This window comes from Triticum dicoccoides, chromosome 2B (genome assembly GCF_002162155.2).
Source record: "Triticum dicoccoides isolate Atlit2015 ecotype Zavitan chromosome 2B, WEW_v2.0, whole genome shotgun sequence".
Taxonomy (NCBI): Eukaryota; Viridiplantae; Streptophyta; class Magnoliopsida; order Poales; family Poaceae; genus Triticum; species Triticum dicoccoides.
The window spans coordinates 638,057,937-638,085,890 of NC_041383.1; the positions used below are offsets into that span (position 1 = coordinate 638,057,937).

At 46.0% G+C, this 27,954-nt stretch overlaps 1 protein-coding gene across 1 annotated transcript; it reads right to left on the reverse strand.

The window, feature by feature from the left end:
- Window positions 1–20,868: 20,868 nt before the first annotated feature.
- On the reverse strand, window positions 20,869–21,910 carry LOC119365313 (ethylene-responsive transcription factor ERF038-like). Its single transcript, XM_037630932.1, has one exon. It carries the CDS (start codon window positions 21,862–21,864, stop codon window positions 21,037–21,039), a length of 828 nt encoding a protein of 275 aa, XP_037486829.1. The 5' UTR covers window positions 21,865–21,910; the 3' UTR covers window positions 20,869–21,036.
- Between the last annotated feature and the right edge of the window lie 6,044 nt (window positions 21,911–27,954).

Sequence of the window (27,954 nt, forward strand, 5' to 3'; positions counted from 1 at the left end):
TTCATGTTAATGGTAAAGAGCATACGGTACACTTTCCGAGGAAACAACCTCAAGTTCATAGTATAAATTCTATTGGAAAATTTTCAACGATTACTATTGGAGGTTTTGAATTCCCTTTTCCTACTGTCAAGAAGAAATATGATATTCTTATTGTTGGGTACATGCATATCACCGTTGAGGTAACCTAGTGTTATTCGAAAATTCTCCGGTTTCGTGTTATTCGGAAGAAGTTTGTTAACAAGACTTGATCAACCTTGTTAGTGGATTCCTTTTGATGAGCATGAGATGGATGAAGTTAGAAAGCACAACTCTATATACCCTCCTTTCACTTTTTGTTATTTAGATTAAATAAAGCAAAAATAGTTTTTTCTGTCTGTTTTCTGAATTATCTATGCAATAAAAAATACCCCGAAAATAAAAGTTCTCCAAATGCCCTAAAAATGAAGTATGATTTTCTATAGAATATATAAGAATTTCTGGCACTGAGAACACACCAGGGGGCCCACCATTTGGCCACAAGGGCACAGGGCGCGCCCACCCCCCTGGGGTGCGCCCCCTGCCTTGTGGGCCCCACGTGGACACCCTCCACTTATTCCAGCACCCACTCACTTTGTCTCCCTCTAGAAAAAGTCCCCCATAGCTCAAACCTGTGTTCTAGCTCATCTTGCTACCATTTTCGATCTCCTTGCTCAAAGCTCCATTCAAAAAACTGTTTTGGGGGATTGTTCTTCGGTATGTGACTCCCCCAATGGTACAATTAGTTTTTGTTCTAGTGCTTTATTTATTGCAAATTTTTGCTTCCGGGGTGACCCTGTTCTTGAGCTTGCATGTCAAATTTATATGGTCCAAAGTTGTTTTAATGCATGATATAGCCTCTAGGTACTTGTGGGAGTATTTGCTATCAATCTTGTTGAGTTTGGTTCACTTTTATTTTGAGTCACTAAAAATTTCAGACATTTTTCAAAGAAAGAAAAATGCATAGGAAAATATACCAAGGTGGTTCCTCAAGGAAACAAGGACCAAGGCTCGCGATACATGAGCCGGTTGATGAACCACCGAGGGAAGCTCAAGTGCGGCCTTGTGAATGGCCGTCAGAGGAGTTTATGGTCCAAGCAGGCATCAAGGATGAATTTGACGCATATGTGCGTAATGCTGATCTTGAGGACTTCGTGTCAGATAAGTGCCTATAGTACTATTACCTCACTGATTCCTTTGTGAGAAGGTTTAAATTTACATCCTCGCGCAATTCTCACATGGTTTTATTTGATCTTTATGATAAATCATATACCATGGACCTAGAAGATTTTAATACTGCTCGTAAACTCCCGCAATGGGGCAATGTTAGTGAACCTTGTAAATCTGAATATAAAGACTTTCTTGCTAGTATCACTGTGGGGGAATCTAGAGAAATCACACAAGCTACCATAGGGAGCATTCATTTCCCTTCCATACATTATTTTGCTCTCTTTATAGGTAGATGCATTAACGGTAAAGATGAGGCTTGCCACATGTGCGTTCCAGATCTTAGTGTTCTCAAGAGTGCGGTATTAGGTGATAAACAATATAACTTGGGGGCCATTGTTGCACGAAGGCTGCATCTTAATGGTACATGTGGAGATTTGTTTGGTGGGATTTATGCAACTCGTGTAGCTAATTATCTTGGTGTACCCATACATGGAAGTGACATGGAGTTGCTTCCTGCTTATCTAGATTATAGTGTCATGGTTAGCCATCAGTTTCTTGAGAGGAATGAACAGTTCCTATAGTACCAGCTAATCTTTGACAGACGGCGTACTGTCCATGTTGCTCTCATTGCTCCCACTTTCTTTGACTTTCAGGCAAAAAGGAGATACTTTATAACCAGGGAGGAGGCGAACGAATATGAGAGGAGGATGGAGGCAACTCGCCTCCAAGCTGCTGCTCGTCAGACAGTAGCTGCTGCATCTCAGTACAACCCCGACTACGACTTTGGATATCCGCTAGGCCAGCAATGGCCATAGACCAACTTAGGCCAAATTCCTAAGCTTGGAGGAGTACGTATTTCTCACCGACATTACATTCATGTTCACACACTCATTCTAGTTGTCGGTGCTCATACTTTTTCATTGTACTATCCATGCTAGTTTATTTTCTTTTCTTGCTTTCTTCTTGTGTGTTTGAAAAACCTTAAGAAAAAACAAAAAAATTAGTTGTAGCTTTTAGCTAGTTTACTTTCCATGCTTGTAGTAGTAACTAAAAGAAAACCCAAAAAGATTTCTCGTTCTTCTTTTGGTTGTTGGGAGCTTTCCTGTGTAAATAGTTTTATTTCTTTTCTTTTCTTTGGGGGTCGAGAGGAGAAGACCACGATGAAAATGTTGAGTGTCTCTCATATGCATTATTGTTGATCTAACCAAGAGCCCATATTACCTTGTCTTCTCCTTTGTATTAAATGACTGCAGATTCTAGCTTAGTCCAATGCACGTGCACTATTATTATTATCCACACCGTTTGGTCTTGCGAGTGAAAGGCAATAATGATGATATATGATGGACTGATTGAGATGAGAGGAGCTGGTATGAACTCGACCTATCTTGTTTTTTGTAAATACGATTAGTCCACCGTCCCTGATTCAGCCTATTATGGATGAAACATGTTTGCAATGACAATTAGAGATTATAGTTGCTCATGCCATGCTTAATTAGTTAGGAGTTTATAATGGTTTACCTTGCGTGCCAACAAGCTATTAAAATGGTTGTGATGTGGTATGATAGGGTGGTATCCTCCTTTGAATGATTCAAGTGGCTTGACTTGGCACATGTTCACGCATGTAGTTGAAACAAAATCAACATAGCCTCCACGATATTTATGTTCATGATGATTTATGTCCTACTCATGCTTGCACCCATTGTTGATTAATCTTAATGCATGTTCATGACTGTTGTCGCTCTCTAGTTGGTCGCTTCCCAGTCTCTTTCTAGCCTTCACTTGTACTAAGCGGGAATACTGCTTGTGCATCCACTTCCATAAACCCCAAAGTTGTTCCATATGAGTTAACCATACCTTCTTATATGTGGTATTTACCTGACGTTCCAAGTAAATTTGTATGTGCCAAACTCTAAACCTTCAAATGAAATTCTGTTTTGTATGCTCGAATAGCTCATGTATCAACTAGGGTTGTCTATATCTTCCATGCTAGGTGTGTTATTCTCACGATGAGTGGACTCCGCTCATCATTCACGAGAAAATGGCCGATAACTAGGATGCCCAGTCCCATGCTAAAATTAAATCAAAATAATTGCAAACAAAACTCCCCCAGGATTGTTGTTAGTTGGACGGCACCCATTGTTTCGGACAAGCCATGGATTGATGTTTGTTGGTGGTGGGGGAGTATAAACTTTACCATTCTGTTTGGGAACCGCCTATAATGTGTGTAGCATGGAAGATATCGAGATCTCTCGATTGTTATGTTGACAATGAAAGTATGCCGCTCAAAATATTATTTATCTCTGTTTCAAAACTCAAGCTCTGGCACCTCTGCAAATCCCTGCTTCCCTTTGCGAAGGTCCTATCTATTTACTTTGATGTTGAGTCATCATCCTCTTATTAAAAAGCACCAGTTGGAGAGCACCACAGTCATTTGCATGCATTGCTATTAATTTACATTGAGTATGACTCTGACTGGATCTCTTTTACCATGAATTGCAATGTCTAGTCAGTCCTTGATCTTCGGGGGTGCTCTGCATTTATGTTTTGCGGTCCCAAAAAGGGCTAGCGAGATACCATCTGGTTATATCATATTATGATTGTTTTGAGAAAGTGTTGTCATCCGAGATTTATTATTATTTCTTGCTAGTTGATTATGCCATTGATATGAGTACATGAGACATAAAAGTTATTGTGAATATGATTAGTTCATAATCTTTACTGAAAACTTGAATGCTGGCTTTACATATTTGCAACAACAAGATCAAAAGAGTTTGTAAAACTTTTTCTATATCACTTTCAGTTTGTCAACTGAATTGCTTGAGGACAAGTAAAGGTTTAAGCTTGGGGGAGTTGATACGTATCCAACGTATCTACTTTTCCAAACACTTTTGCCCTTGTTTTGGACTCTAACTTGCATGATTTGAATGGAACTTACCCGGACTAGCGCAGTTTTTAGCAGAACTGCCATGGTGTTATTTTTGTGCAGAAATAGAAGTTCTTGGAATGACCTGAAAATCCACGGAGCAACTTTTTGGAATTAATAAAAAATACTAGCGAAAGAATCAACATCAGGGGCCCACACCCTATCCACGAGGGTGCAGGGCATGCCCCCTGCCTCGTGGGCCCCCTGGGACTCCACCAACCTCAACCCTAACTCCATATATTCACTTTCGGGGAGAAAAAATCAGAGAGAAGGATTCATCGCGTTTTATGATACAGAGCCGCCGCCAAGCCCTAATCTTCCTCAGGAGGGCTGATCTGGAGTCTGTTCGGGGCTCTGGAGAGGGGAATCCATCACCATCGTCATCATCAACCATCCTCCATCACCAATTTCATGATGCTCACCGCCGTGCGTGAGTAATCCCATCATAGGCTTGCTGGACGGTGATGGGTTGGATGAGATTTACCATGTAATCGAGTTACTTTTGTTAGGGTTTGATCCCTAGTATCCATTATGTTCTAAGATTGATATTGCTATGACTTTGCTATGCTTAATGCTTGTCACTAGGGCCAGAGTGCCATGATTTCAGATCTGAACCTATTATGTTTTAATGAATATATGTGAGTTCTTGATCCTATCTTGTAAGTCTATAGTCACCTACTATGTGTTATGATCCGGCAACCCCAGAGTGACTATAATCAGGACCACTCCCGGTGATGACCGTATTTTGAGGGGTTCATGTATTCACTAAGTGCTAATGCTTTGGTCTGGTACTCTATTAAAAGGAGGCCTTAATATCCCTTAGTTTCCAATAGGGCCCCGCTGCCACGGGAGGATAGGACAAAAGTTGTTATGCAAGTTCTTTTCCATAAGCACGTATGACTATATTCAGAATACATGCCTACATTACATTGATGAACTGGAGCTAGTTCTGTGTCACCCTATGTTATAGCTGTTGCATGAGGAATCGCATCCGACATAATTATCCATCATTGATCCATTGCCTACGAGTTTTTCACATATTGATCGTTGCTTAGTTACTTCTCTGTTGTCACTATTACGATTACTACAAAACTGCTATTGTTACTTTTGGCACCGTTACCGTTACCTCCATACTACTTTGCTACTAAATACTTTGCTGCTGATATTAAGTCTTTCAGGTGTGGTTGAATTGACAACTTAGCTGCTAATACTTGAGAATATTCTTTAGCTCTCCTTGTGTCGAATCAATAAATCTGGGTTGAATACTCTACCCTCGAAAACTGTTGCGATCCCCTATCCTTGTGAGTTATTAGCTTACTAGGGACACGGTATTTGTTTATGTATCCACACATGTATTTAAGTTTCTGGACAATGCAATTCTAGCATCAATAATAAACTTTTATCATGATTAAGGAAATATAATCATAACCACTTTATTATTGCCTCTAGGGCATATTTCCAACAGGCAACACATGAACTATGAGAGAGGTCCTCAACAATATCACCTATAGAAAGGGAACAACACACGGGTGCCACTGATGTCGGATCCAACCACAGGAAAACATATCATGGGTTATCACCTAGAGATTAAACGTGAGCATATTCCAAGCAATAATGCATTCAAGAAGGGACCCTCAGTTTTTTTCCTGAAAAACAAGACAAGGCACTTGAGAAGTGTCGCCAATCCCCTGTTGCCATGTGTTGTCACATCCGCATACGCATACGGAGACATATGTGCATGTGAATGGTCATGAAGTCAACATTGACACGCATTGTGATAACCATGCCAACAAATCTTGTAAACGTGAGAACCGCCTAGCCAACCATCAATCCACTAAGATAGGAAGGTATCGGGCGCGACCAAAATGCCACTCGAGGGACCCTCTGATAACCCAACATCATCTTCCTAAGCAGTGAGTGACAACAAATATGGACCCTATCGCGAAGGCCATGACCACCTTCAACTCTAACCCATGTCACCTGCACAGTGGTAACGCCGCCTTCACCTGTGAATTGGGTGGACCAAGCCAACACATGATGGGCTAACTCCAAGCTCTTAGCTCTGGCGCGGTGAAGAATAAGAGAAAGAAAAATCAGTGTAAGATGGCTGGTAGAGGATTTGGAGGCGGCATAGGATATTATGACATACCTAGAGGAGTCAAGCAGGCAAACAGTCTTAGGACGCCAAGTCGATGCCCGTGAGGGATGAGTCGCAATGGCGCTTGAAACCATTGGTTGGGGCGTCAACTTCCTCGGTTGTGGTTCAGAAAGCGTCGACCAAGGTATATTGCGCAGATCCAACTCCTAATCACTCTGTTGAAAAGAAAGTGACATGTTATAAGTGTGGAATCGAGGGGCATAGTTCTAGAGGGTGTCAGTTGAAAGTGCAATCTATGATTTGTGGTAGAGGAACCCACATGACCAGAATTGCACTTAGCCTAATGAATCAAAACACGTGATAGTTTTATGTGCAACAAGTTAAACAGCAACCCAAAGAAATGAAATCTCCAACTTCGGGACTGATGAAGGTGATGAATAGAGCTTTGGTTACATCTGAGATTCAGGTAGGGCTGGAAAGGAAATTTCAGTGGGTATGGGATTGGAAAGTCTTTGAGAAGGGAGGTGATTTTGTGGCGCAATTTCTTGATGTTTCTAAGATAGAAATATTAGAAGGTTTTGTTGAGTTCAAACTCAAGGGCACCGATGCTTATGTCAAGATTGTCAAAGATGTGACTAAGGTTGTGCCAAAGGGATAGGGATAGGATGAGTTAGGATTAAAGGCTCGCATGAAGATCGGGAGCACTACAAGGGTTTCTTTTATGTGACATATGTGGTTAGGACTATGAATCAACTTGATATGGTTATGCTGGAAGAATTTGACCTTGTGAGGGTCAAGGTTCAACAAACTATTTTTGTATACTTTGTTGATAGATAAAATAATTAAAATGGTACAAGAAAGGAAATCATTTGTGTTGATGTTTTTAGTAATGGAAAATAGACCCTCGGGGCCATAGGTTCACTAGTGGCATCTCTACAAGCAAAAATGTGTGGTGAAAAAATTACAGTTGGGCATCGATTAAATTGCAATATTTATATTTATGGCTATGATCATTCATGGCATAATCTTGCACATGCATTATGTATGGGATATGTAGATTGTTATCCAACTTCATCTACAACTAATACTCCACCCCAAGACCGCTATCTAGCTTGGATATCAAAGTATTAAGTTTACAATAATCCAAGCATTGCAATAAGCATGATGACATAATGTAGGCAGTAAAATTATCAACTAACTATGATAAAAAACCATCGTTTTTGCCATTAGTGGCAACAATACAATATGTGTTCAATCCCTTATTGTCACAGGGATCAAATTCAACGCAAGATTGGACCCACTATCATGGACAACTCCCTTTGAAGAATTACCTTTCAATCTTGGTTAGAGAAGACAAATAGATCAGAAAGCATACATGGCTACTTAAATATGCAGCAAAGAAACTTCAAGGGATTCAATATAATCCAATGAACAATATTATCATAAAGTGACAATTAATAGTATGCCAACAAACACAAGAACGAACTACATCATATTGACCCCGAATATGTAAGGCAACTCACGAGAACTTTGTATCAAATCACAAGGGAGAGAGGATGCCATCTAGCTATTTTGATGGATCCAAGGTCCTAAGGAAACTACTCACACATGTTCATGGTGGCAGCAAGGTTGATGAAGATGGCTCCGGTGATGGATTCCCCCTCCAGCATGTTGCCAGAACAGGCCTATAGATTGGATCTCTCCAGAACAGGAACTTGCGGTGGCAGAAAATTCATGAAAGAATGGTATAGATGATTTCTAGAAATATGGGATTTGTTGGCGAAATAATCAACGTATAGCAGTGCCAGGGGACCCACACGGCCACCCCATGATGGTGGGCACCTGGCCGCCTGGCTCGGCCGTGTGGAGGCCAGGGGTAGTCCCCTGCCCCCCCTAACACTATTTGAAATCTTCATACTTCGAAAAAAATCACCATAAATCCCCATGCTATTTTGAACTCCGCAGATTTTGATTTAAAAAAACAAAAACACGCAGAAAACAACAAGTGCCTCCGAGCACTGAGGTTAGTCCAAAAAATGCTATAAAAGTATTAGAAATTGATACCATAACAACATGAAACAATCAAAAATTATAGATACATTTGAGACATATCACACACCGTGTGGTGGATGATGGTGTGGCTATACTACATTATGTGATGATGCCTTCTGATTGAGGATGATTTTGAGAGTACCAAGATTCTTAAGATCATCTTATGTATCTTTGGGATGGTGTGTGGGCAAAAAAAGAACTTTCAGAAGAGTGAGATTTTTTGTCTTGGACAAGCCATGGATAAAAAGGATGCTTATAGTGAGATCATTACCTACGATGTGGCTTTGCCTTTCCAATACCTAGGAATGCCTATTCACAGTAAGAGGCTTAGTAACCCTCAATGGGATCAATACTAAAAGATGCAAGGTTGGAAGGGTGGCTTATTTTTGATTGATGGTAGAGCCACTCTCATCAATGCTTGCTTGAGTAACATCCCTTGTATATGATTTATTTCTTGGTGGTTCCTAAGGATGTGGCTAAGATCTAGGATCAGAAAAGGCCCAGGATGTTTTGGCAAGAAACTAACGTGCACAAAAAGTACCATTTGGTTAATTGGCCCAATGTTTGCCTACCCAATGGGTGTGGTGGTTTAGGACCCTAGATATTAATATGAATGAGAGTTTGCTTCGGAAATTGTTCTTGGAACTTGGAAACTTCCACATGTACTTGGTAACAAATTTCGAGGATAAAATATCTTTAGACGAAAACCTTTTCTCAGATGGAAAAAGGTAATGGATCTCACTTTTGGCACAACTCACGGGGGTGAATCATATTTTCCAACAATATGTTAGTTAGTTGTGCAGAATTGAGCTAAAACTCTGTTTTGGGAAGATGGTTGGATACAAGGTGCCCACTATGCAGTCAATTCCCAAAATTGTATGATGTATCTTTTTCTAAGCAAAATTGTCAAGGAGATTTGGCATGATTGAGTGGGTAATATTCAGCTCAGAAGGATTGTGATTGGAGAGCTTGGTGAACATTGGGTGGAATTCAAAGATTTGATTGGTGAGGTGGTGTTGAATGACGTTGATGATTGTACAACCTAGAAATTAAACGGGGGCAAATTTAGAGTGGGATCCCTTTATCTTCAACTAATATAAAATGGGGTTGTTCATTACAAACATGGATGGATATTGAAGATCCCCTTTACGATCAAGTTTTCTTGTGGCTGGCTTTCAGAAACAACAAACTGACCAAAGACAACTTGCTCAAGAGGGGAATGACTGAGGATGAATATTGTCATTTCTGCTTAGAGATAAAGACAATGGCTCATTTAGTTTTCCGTTGCTCCCTTGCAAAATTTATCTAGCAGGTGGTCTGTGGTGCATTGAAGTTGTCAAGAGCCCCATTGAGTGTTGCTGACTTGTTTGGAGGACAGTAAAATATGTTCTCTCTCAAACAGAGGATGATGGTGCTTAGTGGGGCTGCAGTTGTGTGTTGGACCATCTGGGAAACCAGAAACAATGCATGTTTTGGACACAAATTACCTGATAAGCCTATTGGAGTGCTTTATTACTTATCCAGTTTGTTAATGCTTGGAGATGTTTACAGAAGGGACAAGATGGAAGAAACTATGAGGCATGGGCAAAATCGATCAAGCTATAGTCTAGGAAGCATATTCTAGGAGGTTTGGTTGGGCACCTTTGACAAGAAGGCTGGTAGGCTGAGGTGGTGTGGGTGTTGATGCTCTTTTCTGTTGGAAATATGCCCTAGAGGCAATAATAAAATAGTTATTATTATATTTCTTTGTTCATGATAATTGTCTGTTATTCATGCTATAATTGTGTTATCCGGAAATCGTAATACACGTGTGAATACATAGACCACAACATGTCCCTAGTGAGCCTCTAGTTGACTAGCTCGTTGATCAACTGATAGTCATGGTTTCCTGACTATGGGCATTGGATGTCATTGATAACGGGATCACATCATTAGGAGAATGATGTGATGGACAAGACCCAATCCTAAGCATAGCTCAAAGATCATGTAGTTTGTTTAGCTAGAGCTTTTCCAAATGTCAAGTATCATTTTCTTAGACCATGAGACTGTGCAACTCCCGGATACCGTAGGAGTGCTTTGGGTGTGCCAAACGTCACAACGTAACTGGGTGACTATAAAGGTACACTGCGGGTATCTCTGAAAGTGTCTGTTGGGTTGGCACGAATCGAGACTGGGATTTGTCACTCCGTATGACGGAGAGGTATCTCTGGGCCCACTCGGTAATGCATCATCATAATGAGCTCAATGTGACCAAGTGTCTGGTCACGGGGTCATGCATTGCGGTACGAGTAAAGTGACTTCTCGGTAACGAGATTAAACGAGGGTATGTAGATGCACTCCTCTCTCTCGTTGCTAGATAAACTCATAGATTGATCTTGGTGAAGCCATAGGAATTTTTTTATTTTCTGCAATGTTCCCCAACAGTGGCATCATGAGCTAGGTCTATGCGTAGTTCTCTTTGCACGAGTAGAACACAAATTTGTTGTGGGCGTAGATGTTGTCAACTTTCTTGCCACTACTAGTCTTATTTTTCTTCAGCGGTATTGTGGGATGAAGCGGCCCGGACCGACCTTACACGTACGCTTACGTGAGACAGGTTCCACCGAGTGACATGCACTAGTTGCATAAGGTGGCTAGCGGGTGTCTGTCTCTCCCACTTTAGTTGGAGCGGATTTGATGAAAAGGGTCCTTATGAAGGGTAAATAGAAGTTGGCAAATCACGTTGTGTCTTTAACGTAGGTAAGAAAACTTTCTTGCTAGAACCCTATTGCAGCCACGTAAAACATGCAACCACAATTAGAGGACGTCTAACTTGTTTTTGCAGCATATGATTTGTGATGTGATATGGCCAAAAGTTGTGATGAATGATGAATGATATATATGTGATGTATGAGATCATGTTCTTGTAATAGGAATCACGACTTGCATGTCGATGAGTATGACAACTGGCAGGAGCCATAGGAGTTGTCTTAATTATTGTATGACCTGCGTGTCAATGATTTAACGCCATGTAATTACTTTACTTTATTGCTAAATCGTTAGCCATAGTAGTAGAAGTAATAGTTGGCGAGCAACTTCATGGAGGCACGATGATGGAGATCATGGTTTCTTGCCGGTGACGAAGATGATCATGGAGCCCCGAAGATGGAGATCAAAGGAGCAATATGATATTGGCCATATCATGTCACTATTTGATTGCATGTGATGTTTATCATGTTTTTGCATCTTGTTTACTTAGAATGACGGTAGTAAATAAGATGATCCCTCATAATAATTTCAAGAAAGTGTCCCCCCTAATTATGCGCCGTTGTGAAAGTTCGTTGTTTCGAAGCACCACGTGATGATCGGGTGTGATAGATTCTAACGTTCACATACAACGGGTGTAAGACAGATTTACACATGCATAAACACTTAGGTTAACTTGACGAGCCTAGCATGTACAGACATGGCCTCGGAACACAAGAGACCGAAAGGTCGAACATGAGTCGTATGGAAGATACGATCAACATGACGATGTTCACCGATGATGACTAGTCCGTCTCACGTGATGATCGGACACGGCCTAGTTGACTCGAATCATGTATCACTTAGATGACTAGAGGGATGTCTAATCTAAGTGGGAGTTCATTAAATAATTTGATTAGATGAACTTAATTATCATGAACTTCGTCTAAAATCTTTACAATATGTCTTGTAGATCAAATGGCCCACGTTACCCTCAACTTCAACGCATTCCTGGAGAAAACCAAGCTGAAAGATGATGGCAGCAACTATACAGACTGGGTCCGGAACCTGAGGATCATCCTCATAGCTGCCAAGAAAGATTATGTCCTAGAAGCACCGCTAGGTGAAGCACCCATCCCAGAAAGCCAAGACGTTATGAACGCTTGGCAGTCTCATGCTAATGATTACTCCCTCGTTCAGTGCGGCATGATTTACAGCTTAGAACCGGGGCTCCAAAAGTGTTTTGAGCAACACGGAGCATATGAGATGTTCGAAGAGCTGAAAATGGTTTTCCAAGCTCATGCCCGGGTCGAGAGATATGAAGTCTCCGACAAGTTCTTTAGCTGTAAGATGGAGGAAAATAGTTCTGTCAGTGAGCACATACTCAAGATGTCTGGGTTGCACAACCGCTTGACTCAGCTGGGAGTTAATCTCCCGGATGACGCGGTTATTGACAGAATCCTCCAGTCGCTTCCACCGAGCTACAAGAGCTTTGTGATGAACTTCAATATGCAGGGGATGGAAAAGACCATTCCTGAGGTATATTCAATGTTGAAATCAGCAGAGGTAGAGATCAAGAAAGAACATCAAGTGTTGATGGTGAATAAAACCACTAAGTTCAAGAAAGGCAAGGGTAAGAAGAACTTCAAGAAGGATGGCAAGGGAGTTGCCGCGCCCGGTAAGCCAGTTGCCAGGAAGAAGTCAAAGAATGGACCCAAGCCTGAGACTGAGTGCTTTTATTGCAAGAGAAGTGGTCACTGGAAGCGGAACTGCCCCAAGTACTTAGCGGATAAGAAGGCCGGCAACACTAAAGGTATATGTGATATACATGTAATTGATGTGTACCTTACCAGTACTCGTAGTAGCTCCTGGGTATTTGATACCAGTTGGGTTGCTCATATTTTAACTCAAAGCAGGAACTGCGGAATAAACGGAGACTGGTGAAGGACGAGGTGACGATGCGCGTCGGGAATGGTTCCAAGGTCGATGTGATCGCCGTCGGCACGCTACCTCTACATATACCTACGAGATTAGTTTTAAACCTCAATAATTGTTATTTAGTGCCAAGTTTGAGCATTAACATTGTATTTGGATCTTGTTTAATACGAGATGGCTACTCATTTAAATCCGAGAATAATGGTTGTTCTATTTATATGAGAGATATGTTTTATGGTCATGCCTCGATGGTCAATGGTTTATTCTTAATGAATCTCGAACGTGATGTTACACATATTCATAGTGTGAATACCAAAAGATGTAAAGTTGATAACGATAGTCCCACATACTTGTGGCACTGCCGCCTTGGTCATATTGGTGTCAAGCACATGAAGAAGCTCCATGCTGATGGACTTTTAGAGTCTCTCGATTATGAATCATTTGACACATGCGAACCATGCCTCATGGGCAAAATGACCAAGACTCCGTTCTCTGGAACAATGGAGCGAGCAACCAACTTATTGGAAATCATACATACTGATGTGTGTGGTCCAATGAGCGTTGAGGCTCGCGGAGGATATCGTTATGTTCTCACTCTCACTGACGACTTGAGTAGATATGGGTATGTCTACTTGATGAAACACAAGTCTGAGACCTTTGAAAAGTTCAAGGAATTTCAGAATGAGGTAGAGAATCAACGTGACCAAAAGATAAAGTTCCTACGATCAGATCGTGGAGGAGAATATTTAAGTCATGAATTTGGTACGCACTTAAGGAAATGTGGAATCGTTTCACAACTCACGCCGCCTGGAACACCTCAGCGTAACGGTGTGTCTGAACGTCTTAATCGCACTTTATTGGATATGGTGCGATCTATGATGTCTCTTACCGATTTACTGTTGTCCTTTTGGGGATACGCTCTAGAGACAGCTACATTCACTTTAAATAGGGCACCGTCTAAATCCGTTGAGACGACACCGTATGAATTATGGTTTGGGAAGAAACCTAAGCTATTGTTTCTAAAAGTTTGGGGATGCGATGCTTATGTCAAGAAACTTCAACCTGAAAAGCTCGAACCCAAGTCGAAAAATGCGTCTTCGTAGGATACCCTAAAGTAACCATTGGGTATACCTTCTACCTCAGATCCGAAGGCAAGATATTTGTTGCCAAGAACGGGTCCTTTCTAGAGAAAGAGTTTCTCTCGAGAGAAGTAAGTGGGAAGAAAGTGGAACTTGATGAAGTACTACCTCTTGAACCGGTGATTAGCGCAGCTCAGGAAGATGTTCCTGAGGTGCCAGCACCAACTGAAGAGGAAGTTAATGATGATGATCAAGGTACTTCGGATCAAGTTACTACTGAACTTCGTAGGTCCACGAGGACACGTTCCACACCAGAGTGGTATGGCAACCCTGTCCTGGAAATCATGTTGTTAGACAACGGTGAACCTTCGAACTATGAAGAAGCGATGGCGGGCCCAGATTCCAACAAATGGCTTGAAGCCATGCAATCCGAGATAGGATCCATGTATGAAAACGAAGTATGGACTTTGACAGACTTGCCCGATGATCAGCGAGCGATAGAAAACAAATGGATCTTTAAGAAGAAGACGGACGCGGATGGTAATGTTACCATCTATAAAGGTCGACTTGTCGCTAAGGGTTATCGGCAAGTTCAAGGGGTTGACTACGATGAGACATTCTCTCCCGTAGCAAAGCTAAAGTCCGTCCGAATCATGTTAGCAATTGCTGCATACTATGATTACGAGATATGGCAAATGGACGTCAAAACGGCATTCCTTAACGGTCATCTTAAGGAAGAACTATATATGATGCAGCCGGAAGGTTTTGTCGACCCTGAGAATGCTAACAAGGTATGCAAGCTCCAGCGATCCATTTATGGGCTGCTTCAAGCATCTCGGAGTTGGAACATTCGCTTTGATGAGATGATCAAAGCGTTTGGGTTTATGCAGACTTATGGAGAAGCCTGCGTTTACAAGAAAGTGAGTGGGAGCGTTGTGGCATTTCTCATATTATATGTAGATGACATACTTTTGATGGGAAATGATATAGAACTCTTGGACAGCATTAAGGCCTACTTGAATAAGTGTTTTTCAATGAAGGACCTTGGAGAAGCTGCTTACATACTAGTCATCAAGATCTATAGGGATAGATCGAGACGCCTCATAGGTCTTTCACAAAGCACATACCTTGATAAGATATTGAAGAAGTTCAATATGGATCAGTCTAAGAAGGGGTTCTTGCCTGTGTTACAAGGTGTGAAATTGAGCTCAGCTCAATGCCCGACCACGGCAGAAGATAGAGAAAAGATGAGTGTCATCCCCTATGCCTCAGCTATAGGGTCTATTATGTATGCCATGCTGTGTACCAGACCTGATGTAAATCGTGCCGTAAATTTGGTAGGAAGGTACCAAAGTGATCTCGGCATGGAACACTGGACATCGGTCAAGAACATCCTAAAGTACCTGAAAAGGACTAAGGATATGTTTCTCGTTTATGGAGGTGACAAAGAGCTCATCGTAAAGGGTTACGTCGACGCTAGCTTCGACACAGATCTGAATGACTCTAAGTCACAAACCGGATACGTGTATATTTTGAATGATGGGGCGGTAAGCTGGTGCAGTTGCAAGCAAAGCGTCGTGGCGGGATCTACATGTGAAGCAGAATACATGGCAGCCTCGGAGGCAGCGCATGAAGCAATCTGGGTGAAGGAGTTCATCACCGACCTAGGAGTCATACCCAATGCGCCGGGGACGATCGCACTCTTCTGTGACAATACTGGAGCTATTGCACTTGCCAAGGAGCCCAGGTTTCACAAGAAGACCAGGCACATCAAGCGTCGCTTCAACTCCATTCGTGAAAATGTTCAAGATGGAGACATAGATTTTTGTAAAGTACACACGGACCTGAATGTAGCAGATCCGTTGACTAAACCTCTCCCTAGGGCAAAACATGATCAACACCAAAATTCCATGGGTGTTCGATTCATCACAATGTAACTAGATGATTGACTCTAGTGCAAGTGGGAGACTGTTGGAAATATGCCCTAGAGGCAATAATAAAATAGTTATTATTATATTTCTTTGTTCATGATAAATGTCTGTTATTCATGCTATAATTGTGTTATCCGGAAATCGTAATACACGTGTGAATACATAGACCACAACATGTCCCTAGTGAGCCTCTAGTTGACTAGCTCGTTGATCAACTGATAGTCATGGTTTCCTGACTATGGGCATTGGATGTCATTGATAACGGGATCACATCATTAGGAGAATGATGTGATGGACAAGACCCAATCCTAAGCATAGCTCAAAGATCGTGTAGTTCGTTTAGCTAGAGCTTTTCCAAATGTCAAGTATCATTTCCTTAGACCACGAGATTGTGCAACTCCCGGATGCCGTAGGAGTGCTTTGGGTGTGCCAAACGTCACAACATAACTGGGTGACTATAAAGGTACACTACGGGTATCTTTGAAAGTGTCTGTTGGGTTGGCACGAATCGAGACTGGGATTTGTCACTCCGTATGACGGAGAGGTATCTCTGGGCCCACTCGGTAATGCATCATCATAATGAGCTCAATGTGACCAAGTGTCTGGTCACGGGGTCATGCATTGTGGTACGAGTAAAGTGACTTGCCGGTAACGAGATTAAACGGGGTATTGGGATACCGATGATCGAATCTCGGGCATGTAACGTACCGATTGACAAAGAGAATTGTATATAGGATTGCTTGAGTCCTCGACGTCGTGGTTCATCCGATGAGATCATTGAGGAGCATGTGGGAGCCAACATGGGTATCCAGACCCCGCTGTTGGTTATTGACCGGAGAGGCGTCTCGGTCATGTTTGCATGTCTCCCGAACCCGTAGGGTCTACACACTTAAGGTTCGGTGATGCTAGGGTTGTAGAGATATGAGTATGCAGTAAACCGAAAGTTGTTCGGAGTCCCGGATGAGATCCCGGACGTCACGAGGAGTTCCGGAATGGTCCGGAGGTAAAGAATTATATATAGGAAGTGAAGTTTCGGCCATCGGGAAAGTCTCGGGGGTTACCGGTATTGTACCAGGACCACCGGAAGGGTCCCGGGGGTCCACCGGGTGGGGCCACCTATCCCGGAGGGCCCCATGGGCTGAAGTGGGAGGGGAACCAGCCCCTGGTGGGCTGGTGCGCCCCCCCTTGGCCCCCCCTGCGCCTAGGGTTGGGAAACCCTAGGGGTGGGGGCGCCTCCACTTGCCTTGGGGGCAAGCCACCCCCCCCCCCTTGGAGATCCCATCTCCTAGGGCCGGCGCCTCCCTAGGGGTCCTATATAAAGAGGGGGGGAGGAAGGGCAGCCGCACCCATGCTCTTGGCGCCTCCCTCTCCCCTTGCTACACCTCTCCCTCTCGCAGAAGCTTGGCGAAGCCCTGCCGAGATCACTGCTGCATCCACTACCACGTCGTCGTGCTGCTGGATCTTCATCAACCTCTCCTTTCCCTTTTGCTGGATCAAGAAGGAGGAGACGTCTCCCTGACCGTATGTGTGTTGAACGCGGAGGTGTCGTCCGTTCGGCGCTAGGATCTCCGGTGATTTGGATCACGACGAGTACGACTCCCTCAACCCCGTTTTCCTGAACGCTTCCGCTCGCGATCTACAAGGGTATGTAGATGCACTCCTCTCTCTCGTTGCTAGATGAACTCATAGATTGATCTTGGTGAAGCCGTAGGAAAATTTTTATTTTCTGCAACGTTCCCCAACATTTTCTTCTCGATTTGTCATTGCTACTTGACTTCAATCTTATTTTGGCCTTTGAGTTGATGTTTGTTTGACGGTATTTTAGGCCTTTCTCCTGTCTGCGGTGGCAAGAAGGGAGTGCAGTTGCTTCTCGATCTGTCATTGCTACTTGCTTGATGCTTGCTTATTTCTATGAGGGGAGTGCAGTTGGCCATAGCTACCCTTTAGTTGTGTTTAGCTCTAGTCTGCTTTTGCTTTTCTTCTTTTATTTTAAATTTCTAAGATCTTGGCTGTTTTTTTTAGTGAAAATTGTTAGGGGAGTCCGTTATTTAAAAAACGTGATGGGCCAGCACTCCAGCACCATAAAAAGCATCACCGTCCTAGGTAGGTGTGCTTGTTTGGCAACAACGAGTCTGAATTACACTCCCTTACATTTGGGCTGGCCTTGACCTCTTGTCGGTGTCCGCCACACACTCTGCAGATCCTGGTTGTGGCACATTGAACTGTCAGCACACCAACCATCAACATTTTGTGTGCTTTGCTACCATGTCTCAGGGCGGAAGCACTAGAAACTCAGCGGACTACCATGTGGTCTTTGCCCGCGGGTGGTTAGGTAGTAACCGAACAATAGAAGGCCGAGGAGGATCTAGATCTGGACGCCGCCTGTGTGCAGTTATCGATCCCTGTACTAATTAATATTGATATGTACAAGTGATATTAGAGCAAAAAAGAATATACTAGGAATTGTCACAAAGTACCAAAGCACACGAGTTTGATTGGCGTATGCGGAAGTAAAGAGTGGTTAGCACGTCCATAACCTCCTGGTCATCCACAAAGCCCCCAGGCGAAGTAAAGAGTGGTTAATACGTCGATGGCTTGTTAACTTCCATAGGAGCACTAGCGGTCATTTTCCAGCATGAGCTATACACTAGTCCTATCAAGCATGTTTTCATGGGGGATGGCTGGCGAAGAATAATTGAGTGGTGCTTAATTAGTGGCCCGAAAGCTACACTTGTACTGATCGTCAGCGACTGATCGACGCATCAATTGACAGCCAAAATAATGCGAATATGGTTAGCAGTGGCCACATGCGTTTCGAGTGAAACTAACACCTTGATGATGAGAGCGAGGCATCGTTGTCACATGCAAGAACAGAACGATCAGCGATCGTCATCTCTGCTGTGTGGTAGTGCCCGGTTACAATTATTCGTGGGCGTTTGAATCTAATAGAAAATGACTTTTTTCACAATTATGGCCGTCTGTAGATCGCCCTTCTCATAGGGCAGCCATCGCTTTTACGTGCCCTCCGCCTGGCCTTTATCTTGCCACCACAATTGAGATTTGAGAGGTAAATCTTTTCACTTTCTGTTGGTCAGAGAAAAGCATTGCTCGGTCGCGATTCCTGTTTGATAAAATCGTCGTAAAGGCCGGAGAAGAAATCTCCGGACAAGCCATCATCTATTTCTTTGCCATAGTTTGAGACTACGCCTGTCTGTGTGTATTCCTATTTTTCATTTTCTGTTAACTGACTCTCCTACCTTTGGATCGTACTATATCATCGTGTGGTACCAAATCAGTCACAATATGGTATATGCCCCCATTCCATACTCAAGGCACGCACGCATCATAAATCAAGCATTCAATGCTGAGAGCAGGGGCTCTGTCGATCGATCGGCCGGTTGCACCAACATTCTGTTGAGTGCTAACGAACCGATTAGGTGCCTCATTGGCGAGTCCGAATCCACGCAGATATCCCCATCCGGCAATTGAACGGGCAACGTACGAGCGAGCCAGCCAGCCCGGCACCACCCTACCTACCGTCGTCCCCACCGGAGCCGCCGGCCGGCCGGAGCGGTCGTCGACCGGTCCCGGACGGCGACAAGACCGCGGCGGCATCGGATCCTCCCGTCAGCATGCACCCCACGAATCAGCGACCCGATTCGAATTGATTAATGCCGCTGATCGTACGTACGCGTTTGTTATTGTTAATCAGGAAGGACGCAATCAGCCAGCCCGGCTTATTAGCGCTGCTTGCATGCGTCGTACGTCGCTAGCTGCGCGCGGTATGCAACCATATGCAGCGCAGTGCATGATCGCCTGGCCATGTGTTGGGCACGTGAGGCGGTCGACGCGGCCACTCAGGCCTCCGCTACGTGTACGTACTTAAGATCCTTGATCACGTACCGATTTTATGGGGTGATTGCTTGATTCAACTATAAACTAGTTCGGGGAAGGTAGATGGGGAGTCAACAGAACCTGGAGTTTCTTACCAGAAAAGAACAAGGAGATTGACTAAAACTAAATCAAATTTGGCGCTGCTGGTGGAATACATGCATACGGCTTGCACTTGGACTCGTATCATGTGGGAGCCGGTAACTGGCGTGCCTGTGCTGTATACCTAACTCCTAACCTAGTAGTCATTGGCTTCGCGTTTTTAACTGACCTCCGCTGCTAGGAGACAAGGGAATGATGTGCGCTCAGAGTTGGAACTTTCTTTGACCCTTCCATCTTGTTTGTTTTTTCTCCTCTTTCCGCCTCTGGACTGGGCTCCCTTTATTGTAACCTAGGATAACGTGGGTCTTGTACCAAACCCAGCAAAGATATGACTACAGCTCAGTACTTCACCTACGGAGCAGTTGAATAAGCCGCATGTAATTAAAAGGCCATGTTGGCATTGGAGTACTAGTATAAGATTTTCCCCTCCGTATTTCTAGAGATCCTCTCATAATAGCGACGTAAGAGCAGCAAGAGTAACCATGCAAAAAAAAAAACAGCAAGAGTAAGAGTAAAGTCAGAGCTCTATGGAAATTAGCGAGTTTGTTCGTTAAAAGTGCACTTCTGCTGGAGAGTGGGGCAGTATAACACGCTAACACAAGAGTCCATTCCTTACTGCCAAACTCGTTTGTGAAATCAGGAAGGAATTTGGATTTTTTATTTTTGCTTGTATAAATCCGGCCGGCAGCCCACCAGGCCATCACCATATGAATATCATCAAACTGACAAAATATAATTGCAACGCATCGAGTTAATTAACTGCTAGCTGCCACTAAACGGCGGCCCACCATGTAGGAGTGTCCATCAACTGAGCAATCATCTAAAGCATTTGCAAACTTGTAGAGTAAACCTGTGTCTTCTTTTCCAGGGAAGTCCATCCTGCCTGGCAAAGCTTCTTTTGTTGATAGCAATAAAAAAAAGCACACATGTTTCATGGACGAGTGAAGAAGACTCACAAACAGCTGACGATAACTTTTTTCCAATAGCAGTGCTACTGCTACCACTAAATCTTTTATCCTTGCCATACTACTTTTTTTTAGCCAACCTTGCCATACTACTAGTACACTAGCAAAGCAATTCATGAGCCCAGAACGGTAAAAACTGAAGAATATATTCCTACTCGGCCCACAAGAGAGGCTCACTGAGCCCAACGCAGCAGCCCCCGTCGTACTCCTCGGCGGCCAGCGCCACCGGCCAGACCGGCGACCAGAAGAGCCCATCCCTCAGGTCCAGAAGAAGGTCGGGCAGGTCGAACAGCGCATTGTCGACCTCGCCGCTGTCCGCGGGCACCGCTTCGGTGCAGGCTGCAGCCTCCGGTGTCTCCGAAACGGCGCCGGACGACGACGGCGTCTCGGGCTCGTGCTCGTGCTCCGGCTCGGCCTCGCACTGCACGGCGGCGGTGGCGGCGGCCTTCGCGGCGGCGGCCTGGATGTCCGCGGGCGACGTGGAGTCCGGGCGGGGCAGCTCGTGGGCGAGCTCCGGGAAGTTGAGGTGCGCGGAGCGGCCCTTGATGGCGAGCGCGGCCACGTCGTGGGCTCGCGCCGCCATCTCCGCGGTGGGGAAGGTGCCGAGCCAGATGCGCGACTTCTTGCGCGGCTCACGGATCTCGGACACCCACTTACCCCAGCTCCGGCGCCGCACGCCGCGGTACGACGGGTGCTTGAAGCCGCTCTTGGACACGGCTGCCTTGACGCTCGCGGCGTTGTCTTCGTCGGTGCTGCAGCAGCTGCTCTCGTCTCCTCGTGCGCCAATGGTGGCCGCGGCGGCGTCCGTTTCTTGGTCGGCGGCGGCTCTCTTGCGTTTCTTCGGGTGCTTGGGCTTGGGGTTCTTGGGGAGCTCTAGCACACTGGTGGCGAGGGAGGAGGAGGAGGAGGAGGTGGACAATGTCGACGACGAGACGGAGGAGGAAGAGGTGGTGGGTGCATGGCTTGCGTCTGCCTCCATGGCTCGTTAGGAGGGATCTGAAGGCCTGTAGCTAGGTGGACTACAAGAAGCGTGGGGACTGAGGAGTAGAGAGCGCCTTCGGCCGTATATATAGCGGTGGCTTCTTCTTTGGCCTCTCGCTGGGGCCATTGAGTAAAGCGTTTTGTTTGTTTTCCTTTCTTTTTCAACGTGTTAGTACTATTCACAATTTTTTTATTTAAATAAACAAGGTGAAGTGAGGATTGAGGAAAGAAGAATTGGTAGGAGCAAATGTTTCGCCTTTTAATTAATGTTTATTTACACAAAATAAAGCAATCTCATATTGTTTTTGCAAAGAGAAGTAGTACTAGTATATATGCATGCAAGTAGGAAAAGTTTTATTCATGTGCTGGATGCAGTCAATTGGTCAATAAAATCAGAGGCCACTGAACTTTATTCATGTGCAGGATGCAGTCAATTGGTCAATTAAAATGGGAGGTCACTGAACCGTATTTAAACCATGCTACAATCAACTGGTTTATATTCAACAGAATGGAATTACTAACCATTGAAACACCATGTGAACCAATGCCAGTTAGGTAACACGTCTGATTCGGATTTATTGTGTCACCATTTGCTTGTAGATTCTGCTCCGGCAAGCTTGTTCTCCTCCTCCCCCGCATCATCGTTCAGACTGGGTTGTATTGGGGTTCATCGGAGCCCCCTTAAACTTGATTGGATAATGATAGCACGAAGGTGATATCCGGGGTAGGGTTGAGGCCAGGAATCTAGGGATCGGAAACTAATTGAGATCTTGTACGGAAATCCTAACAATCAAAACTCTACCATGATGTGTTCCTTTAAAAGTCTCTATAATCAGTATAGTCCTTACAAAATAGAGTTTTTTTTAAGGGAACAAATAGAGTTTACACTACCACAGAATCATACACCATCGACGGGAGACTAAACCCCTGTACCAACTTATTTTGCCCGTTAGATGTAACCAAAATTACCGGTGACGACTATGTATTCCTGTTAATATTAACGATAGTAAGAAGCAAAAGGAAAAAACACTCTCGTGAGTTGCCCCAAATCACGGCATCGAGAAAACCAAAATCACTAATTGAGAAGTACCCTTTGCAAATATCGCAACCTAAGAATTTTGACGTAAATCCTTTCCACGTGTGAGAAGGATGGGTCACCATCTTTTTGACGTTGTCCAAGAACATGGCCAAAACATCAACACCAGGCCAAAGATCAAAGAGGGTTCCGATCTACCAAACTTATCCCTTGTTTTCCTCACTTTGGGGCTCCTAGTAGGGCTTCATGGCAACACATTGTTGGTGGTGCCGACCGCGTCGATCTGGCGAGTTAAGTGACATCGAGTCTCCCCATCTTGATCGTGTTGACTGTAGCTATGGCAATGGCTCGTCGGTGTGGGTTGTCAGCCTCTCTAGCTCGTGAGGTCGGGGTTTGTCCGTGTAGCGGTGGAGGCGGATTCCTTTTGAAATTTGGTCCTTCGGCCTCTTCTCCCTCGTGTTGGTGTATCTTCCAATGCCAAGCGTGTGCCTACGTTTTTTTTTAGGTTGGGATATTGGATTTGTGGATCTTTCGGCGGCAATGCCTTTGACGATTTGTTCTCGATGGCGCTAATACGACAAGATTGTGGCCTTGATGACTTTTCGTTGACGGTCAACAATGACCGGCTAGCTCTAGTAATGGAGAGGCAGCAACAAGGCCACACCATCGACCCCTTTAGGGCGAAGAAGACGATTGGGCCTTCAGGGACCTCAACGTATTTTCCTTCTTTTATCAATGATGTATGACTGCTGGTTTGATCAACATGTACGATGTCCTTTTTTTGCACGAGAAAATATATACAGGCAAAATGTTAACCATATTTTTTTGCCCTTTGCATTGAGAAAAAAATCTGAAGTGGGCAGTTGAAGTGACACCACACCAGGCCACATGTTGCCGGCTTACGCGGAATAGTTGGGCATGCATATTGTTTTGCTTGACGGAGCATGCTGAAGAACCCTACATCATCAGCAGCTACCGCGGCAGGTCCAAAACAAAACTCCCATTAGATTAATGACGATTACAAATAAGTAAACAATTTCTGGGGCGATTTATTGCGCTGCTAGATCTCCCTAGCTCGCTCGTTGGCCGATGGACGGTTGACTGGTTGTTAAGCCTTAACTAACAGAGGCCTGGCATGCAAGTCAGTCTTCTTCTGCTTCTGAGACAGGGTCAGTCATCTTCTGGAGAAAATAACTCCTAATCTAACGACTCGGAGCGGATCCATCAAGGAGCAAGTCAAGTTGAGCTGCTTGCATTGCATGCATAGCATAATGCAGCTCGCATAAGAAACGGTTAGTTTGGCTTTGGCGGCACGACGTAGTACGTGTGGTGGGGTGGCACATGGCTGTCAGTCTTCGTCATACTGCCTGGGCGCCAAACCCTCGACAGCCGCAGGCTGGAGGTCGTCGGACTCGGGCAAATCTCAACGAACGTTCGGCCGGAATCCGGTGGCCCGCGCGTGCCCGGTTCAAGAGCCGAATTTGGCTTCGTTTTGTCCGGTTTCGGCTTTGACTTCCAACGGTGCGTTATTACTCTCTCGTTGGTTCGTTCGTTCGTTCGTAATATCCCCCTGTCCATGCGAAATTTCAGGTCTGATGCCACAAACGGACACCGTGGAAAATGAAAATGTTAGGCCACGGCACACACCATTGCTCGCTCCGAAATTCCGGCTCTGATTGATCGCGATCGGCTCCCTCTCTCTGTCCCTCAATTAAACCGTCCAAGCTAGCTCGTGGTACGGTCCAATAACTCCATGCGGATCGGCAAAGATATTTGTATATGTAAGTAGAGAGATCAAACGAGGCTTCGCCACGTACCACATCGCCCGTCCTCCCGATGGAACGGAGAGGAATTAAACGCCGTCACCAGTGGCAGTGGTACGTACTCCGTACTAGCGAGGAACCTGCGCCCGGATTTTAATTCCTTCTACGCTTTGCGCTGCGATCACCATCCTGCAAGCACGACGCACATGGCAATGCCACGCCCCGGACGAGCTCCAGACCTCTGGCGCTTGTGCGGCGTTAATAGTGGTTTCAGATGCTTCAGAGGGCTAGACTACAGTAACCTATCAGCAGAGCGTAGCAAAGATCACGCCGTGCTTACGCTGGCTCGCACCGGCTGACAGGGAGGTCCCGCCGGGCGGGCCCTGTTGTCAGCGCGCGACGACCGATGACACATTGTAGAGCGCGTACGACTATTACAGAGCTTGGGAGACAATGAGGTCGGGCCTGGAGATGGAACTCCGGGCCGGCGTGTAATCAACGCAAATCCAGGGACGATCGAGGCGTTAATCCCCTCGTCAAGCCAGCAGCTAGGGTTCTTCGTGAAACACGTAGGATGCTTTGACCTGCTGGAGCTTCCCCATGAGCTGTGCCAGAGAATTAAGCAGGCACGTGAGATCGACCGCTCCCTGCGGCGCCCGCGTCGTAGGGTAGATCCCAATCACAACTAAAAACACGTCCGTACGTCGCTCGTCTCAAGCGATCGAAAGGCACGGGAAACCTCACGAATATCGCGGCGTCCCATCGAGATCGACCGTGCCGATCGAGTAGATCGCAAGCATCACCCGACCAATGGAACAAGGAAGGCAACCCCTGCGGCTGCCTGTTATCTTAGCCTTAGCCGATGAACCGCACGGCTGCGTACGTACCCGCGGTTGCGCCTCGCGAGAGCCTAGCTAGCTCGCTAGCTTGAAATCTTAAGCATTCTTCTTCTTGTTTTTGTTACACCAAGCATTGTTCGTGGGTACAGTGCAGAGATAGCGGGGTCGATGCAGCGATCTCGGCCGTTCGATAAGGGAGATAGTGACAGTACTATCTGGAGTATATTGTTACTATCGAACGTCCGGCATTTGGTGGCTAAGCAACGAGCCCCCATAATCAAAGGCACCGGCCGGCGGGGTTTACTACTTGGTTGTACAGGAACGTCCTACCGATATTGGCCCGCTCGTAGTGGCGGATCCATCGACGGTACGTCACCTTGGTACACGCACGCACTGTCACACATCACGCATTACTTGTAAGTTATAGGCCTCATCTGCCCTGCCCAGCGTGCATTTATGTTCTCTATCACCATCCCGGTGCGTACGCACAATAGCCCTCTCGTCCGCCCAGACATACTAGCAGACGTAGTAGCTTCGACCCTCAACCTCAAGGTGTCTTACTCTTAACCCTACTGGCAAGCAAGTATTCAACGTTGGAGCACCCAACTCGTTCCTGTAGAGAATGATTTGGTGCATCGATAATTGATTGATCGTGCACTAGGCACATATATAGGTACAAGAGGTGCGACCGATATCTTGTCTCCCAAGATACACGTACATACAGAGGGAGACAGATACTACAGGTACTGCATACAGAACTCAGACCTACGTACATCTACAGATGTTCAACACCCCCCGCAGTCGAAGCGTCGCCGGTGACGCAAAGACTGGACCGAAACCCCTCGAACGTCGAGGTAGGTAGCCCCTTCGTCATCACATCGGCGAACTGCTGATCGGTGGGCACATGGAGAACACGAACACGACCAAGTGCGACATGCTCCCGGACGAAGTGGATGTCGAGCTCGATGTGCTTCGTCCGTTGGTGATGGACAGGGTTGGCAGCGAGGTACACCGCGGAGACGTTGTCACAGTAGACGAGCGTCGCCTTGGTGACCTCACATAGCAACTCCTGGAGTAGCCGTCGTAGCCAGGAACACTCCGCGACGGCGTTGGCCACGACCCGATACTCGGCCTCGGCGCTCGATCGTGAGACCGTGGGTTGTCGTTTAGACGACCACGAAATCAGAGAGGGCCCGAGGTAGACGCAGTAGCCGGAGGTGGAGCGTCGAGTGTCGGGACACCCAGCCCAGTCGGCGTCGGAGTAGGCGACAAGGCTGGTGTCTGGCGAGGCCGTCAGGGTGAGATCCATGGCTGTGGTGCCACGTATGTACCGAAGTATACGTTTCACGAGAGCCCAATGGGTGTCACGAGGAGCGTGCATGTGAAGGCACACCTGCTGGATAGCATACTGAATGTCCGGACGCGTCAGTGTAAAGTACTGAAGCGCACCGACGATGGAGCGGTAGAAGGGAGCTTCGGACGCCGGAGAACCCTCAACGGCGGACACCTTAGCCTTCGTATCGACAGGCGTGGAAGCAGGCTTGCAATTAAGCATGCCCGCTCGCTCCAGAAGCTCGTAGGCGTACTTCTACTGGTGCAGGAAGAAGCCAGTAGCCCGGCGCACTACCTCGATGCCGAGGAAGTAGTGGAGAGCCCCCAAATCCTTGAGAGCGAACTCGGTGCCGAGGCGAGCTGTGATCTGCTGAAGAAGCGCTGGCGAGGACGCAGTCAAGATGATGTCGTCGACGTACAGGAGGAGGTATGAGGTGGCGTGGCCCTGGTGGTAGACAAACAGGGAGGCATCGGACCGTGTGGACCGGAACCCCTGTTGCTGGAGGAAGGCCGCGATCCGCTGGTACCAGGCCCGAGGTGCCTGCTTCAACCCGTAGAGAGAACGGGAGAGCAAGCACACGTGGTCCGGATAGTCGGTGTCGACGAAACCAGTCGGCTGCTGACAGAACACCTGCTCATCGAGATGACCATGCAAGAAAGCATTAGACACATCGAGCTGGTGAACAGGCCAAGCGCGAGAAACAGCGAGCTGGAGAACAGCGCGAATCGTGCCCGGTTTAACAACCGGGGTGAAGGTGTCGGTGAAGTCCACGCCGGCGCGCTGGCGAAAACCGCGCACCACCCAACGCGCCTTGTAGCGCTCGAGAGAACCGTCGGAGCGAGTCTTGGCGGAAGACCCACTTGCCAGTGATGACATTGGCACGGGGTGGCCGCGGGACAAGCTGCCACGTACGGTTGCGCTGCAGGGCGTCAAACTCCTCACGCATCGCAGCTAGCCAGTTCGGATCCCGAAGGGCTGCGCGAGCGGAGGTGGGGAGCGGTGACGGCGTCGAGGTAGAAGCCGCGCAGGCATACTCGTCCGACGAGTGCGCGTGCTGGGACGCAGGGTCCCAGTCCGAGCCCGAGTGACCACACCGGTGAGGGGTGCGGCCGGGGCG

What these genes read in the sequence shown, in the direction of transcription:
- LOC119365313 (XM_037630932.1), bottom strand. Translation starts at nt 21,864, where the DNA reads ATGGAGGCAGACGCAAGCCATGCACCCACCACCTCTTCCTCCTCCGTC.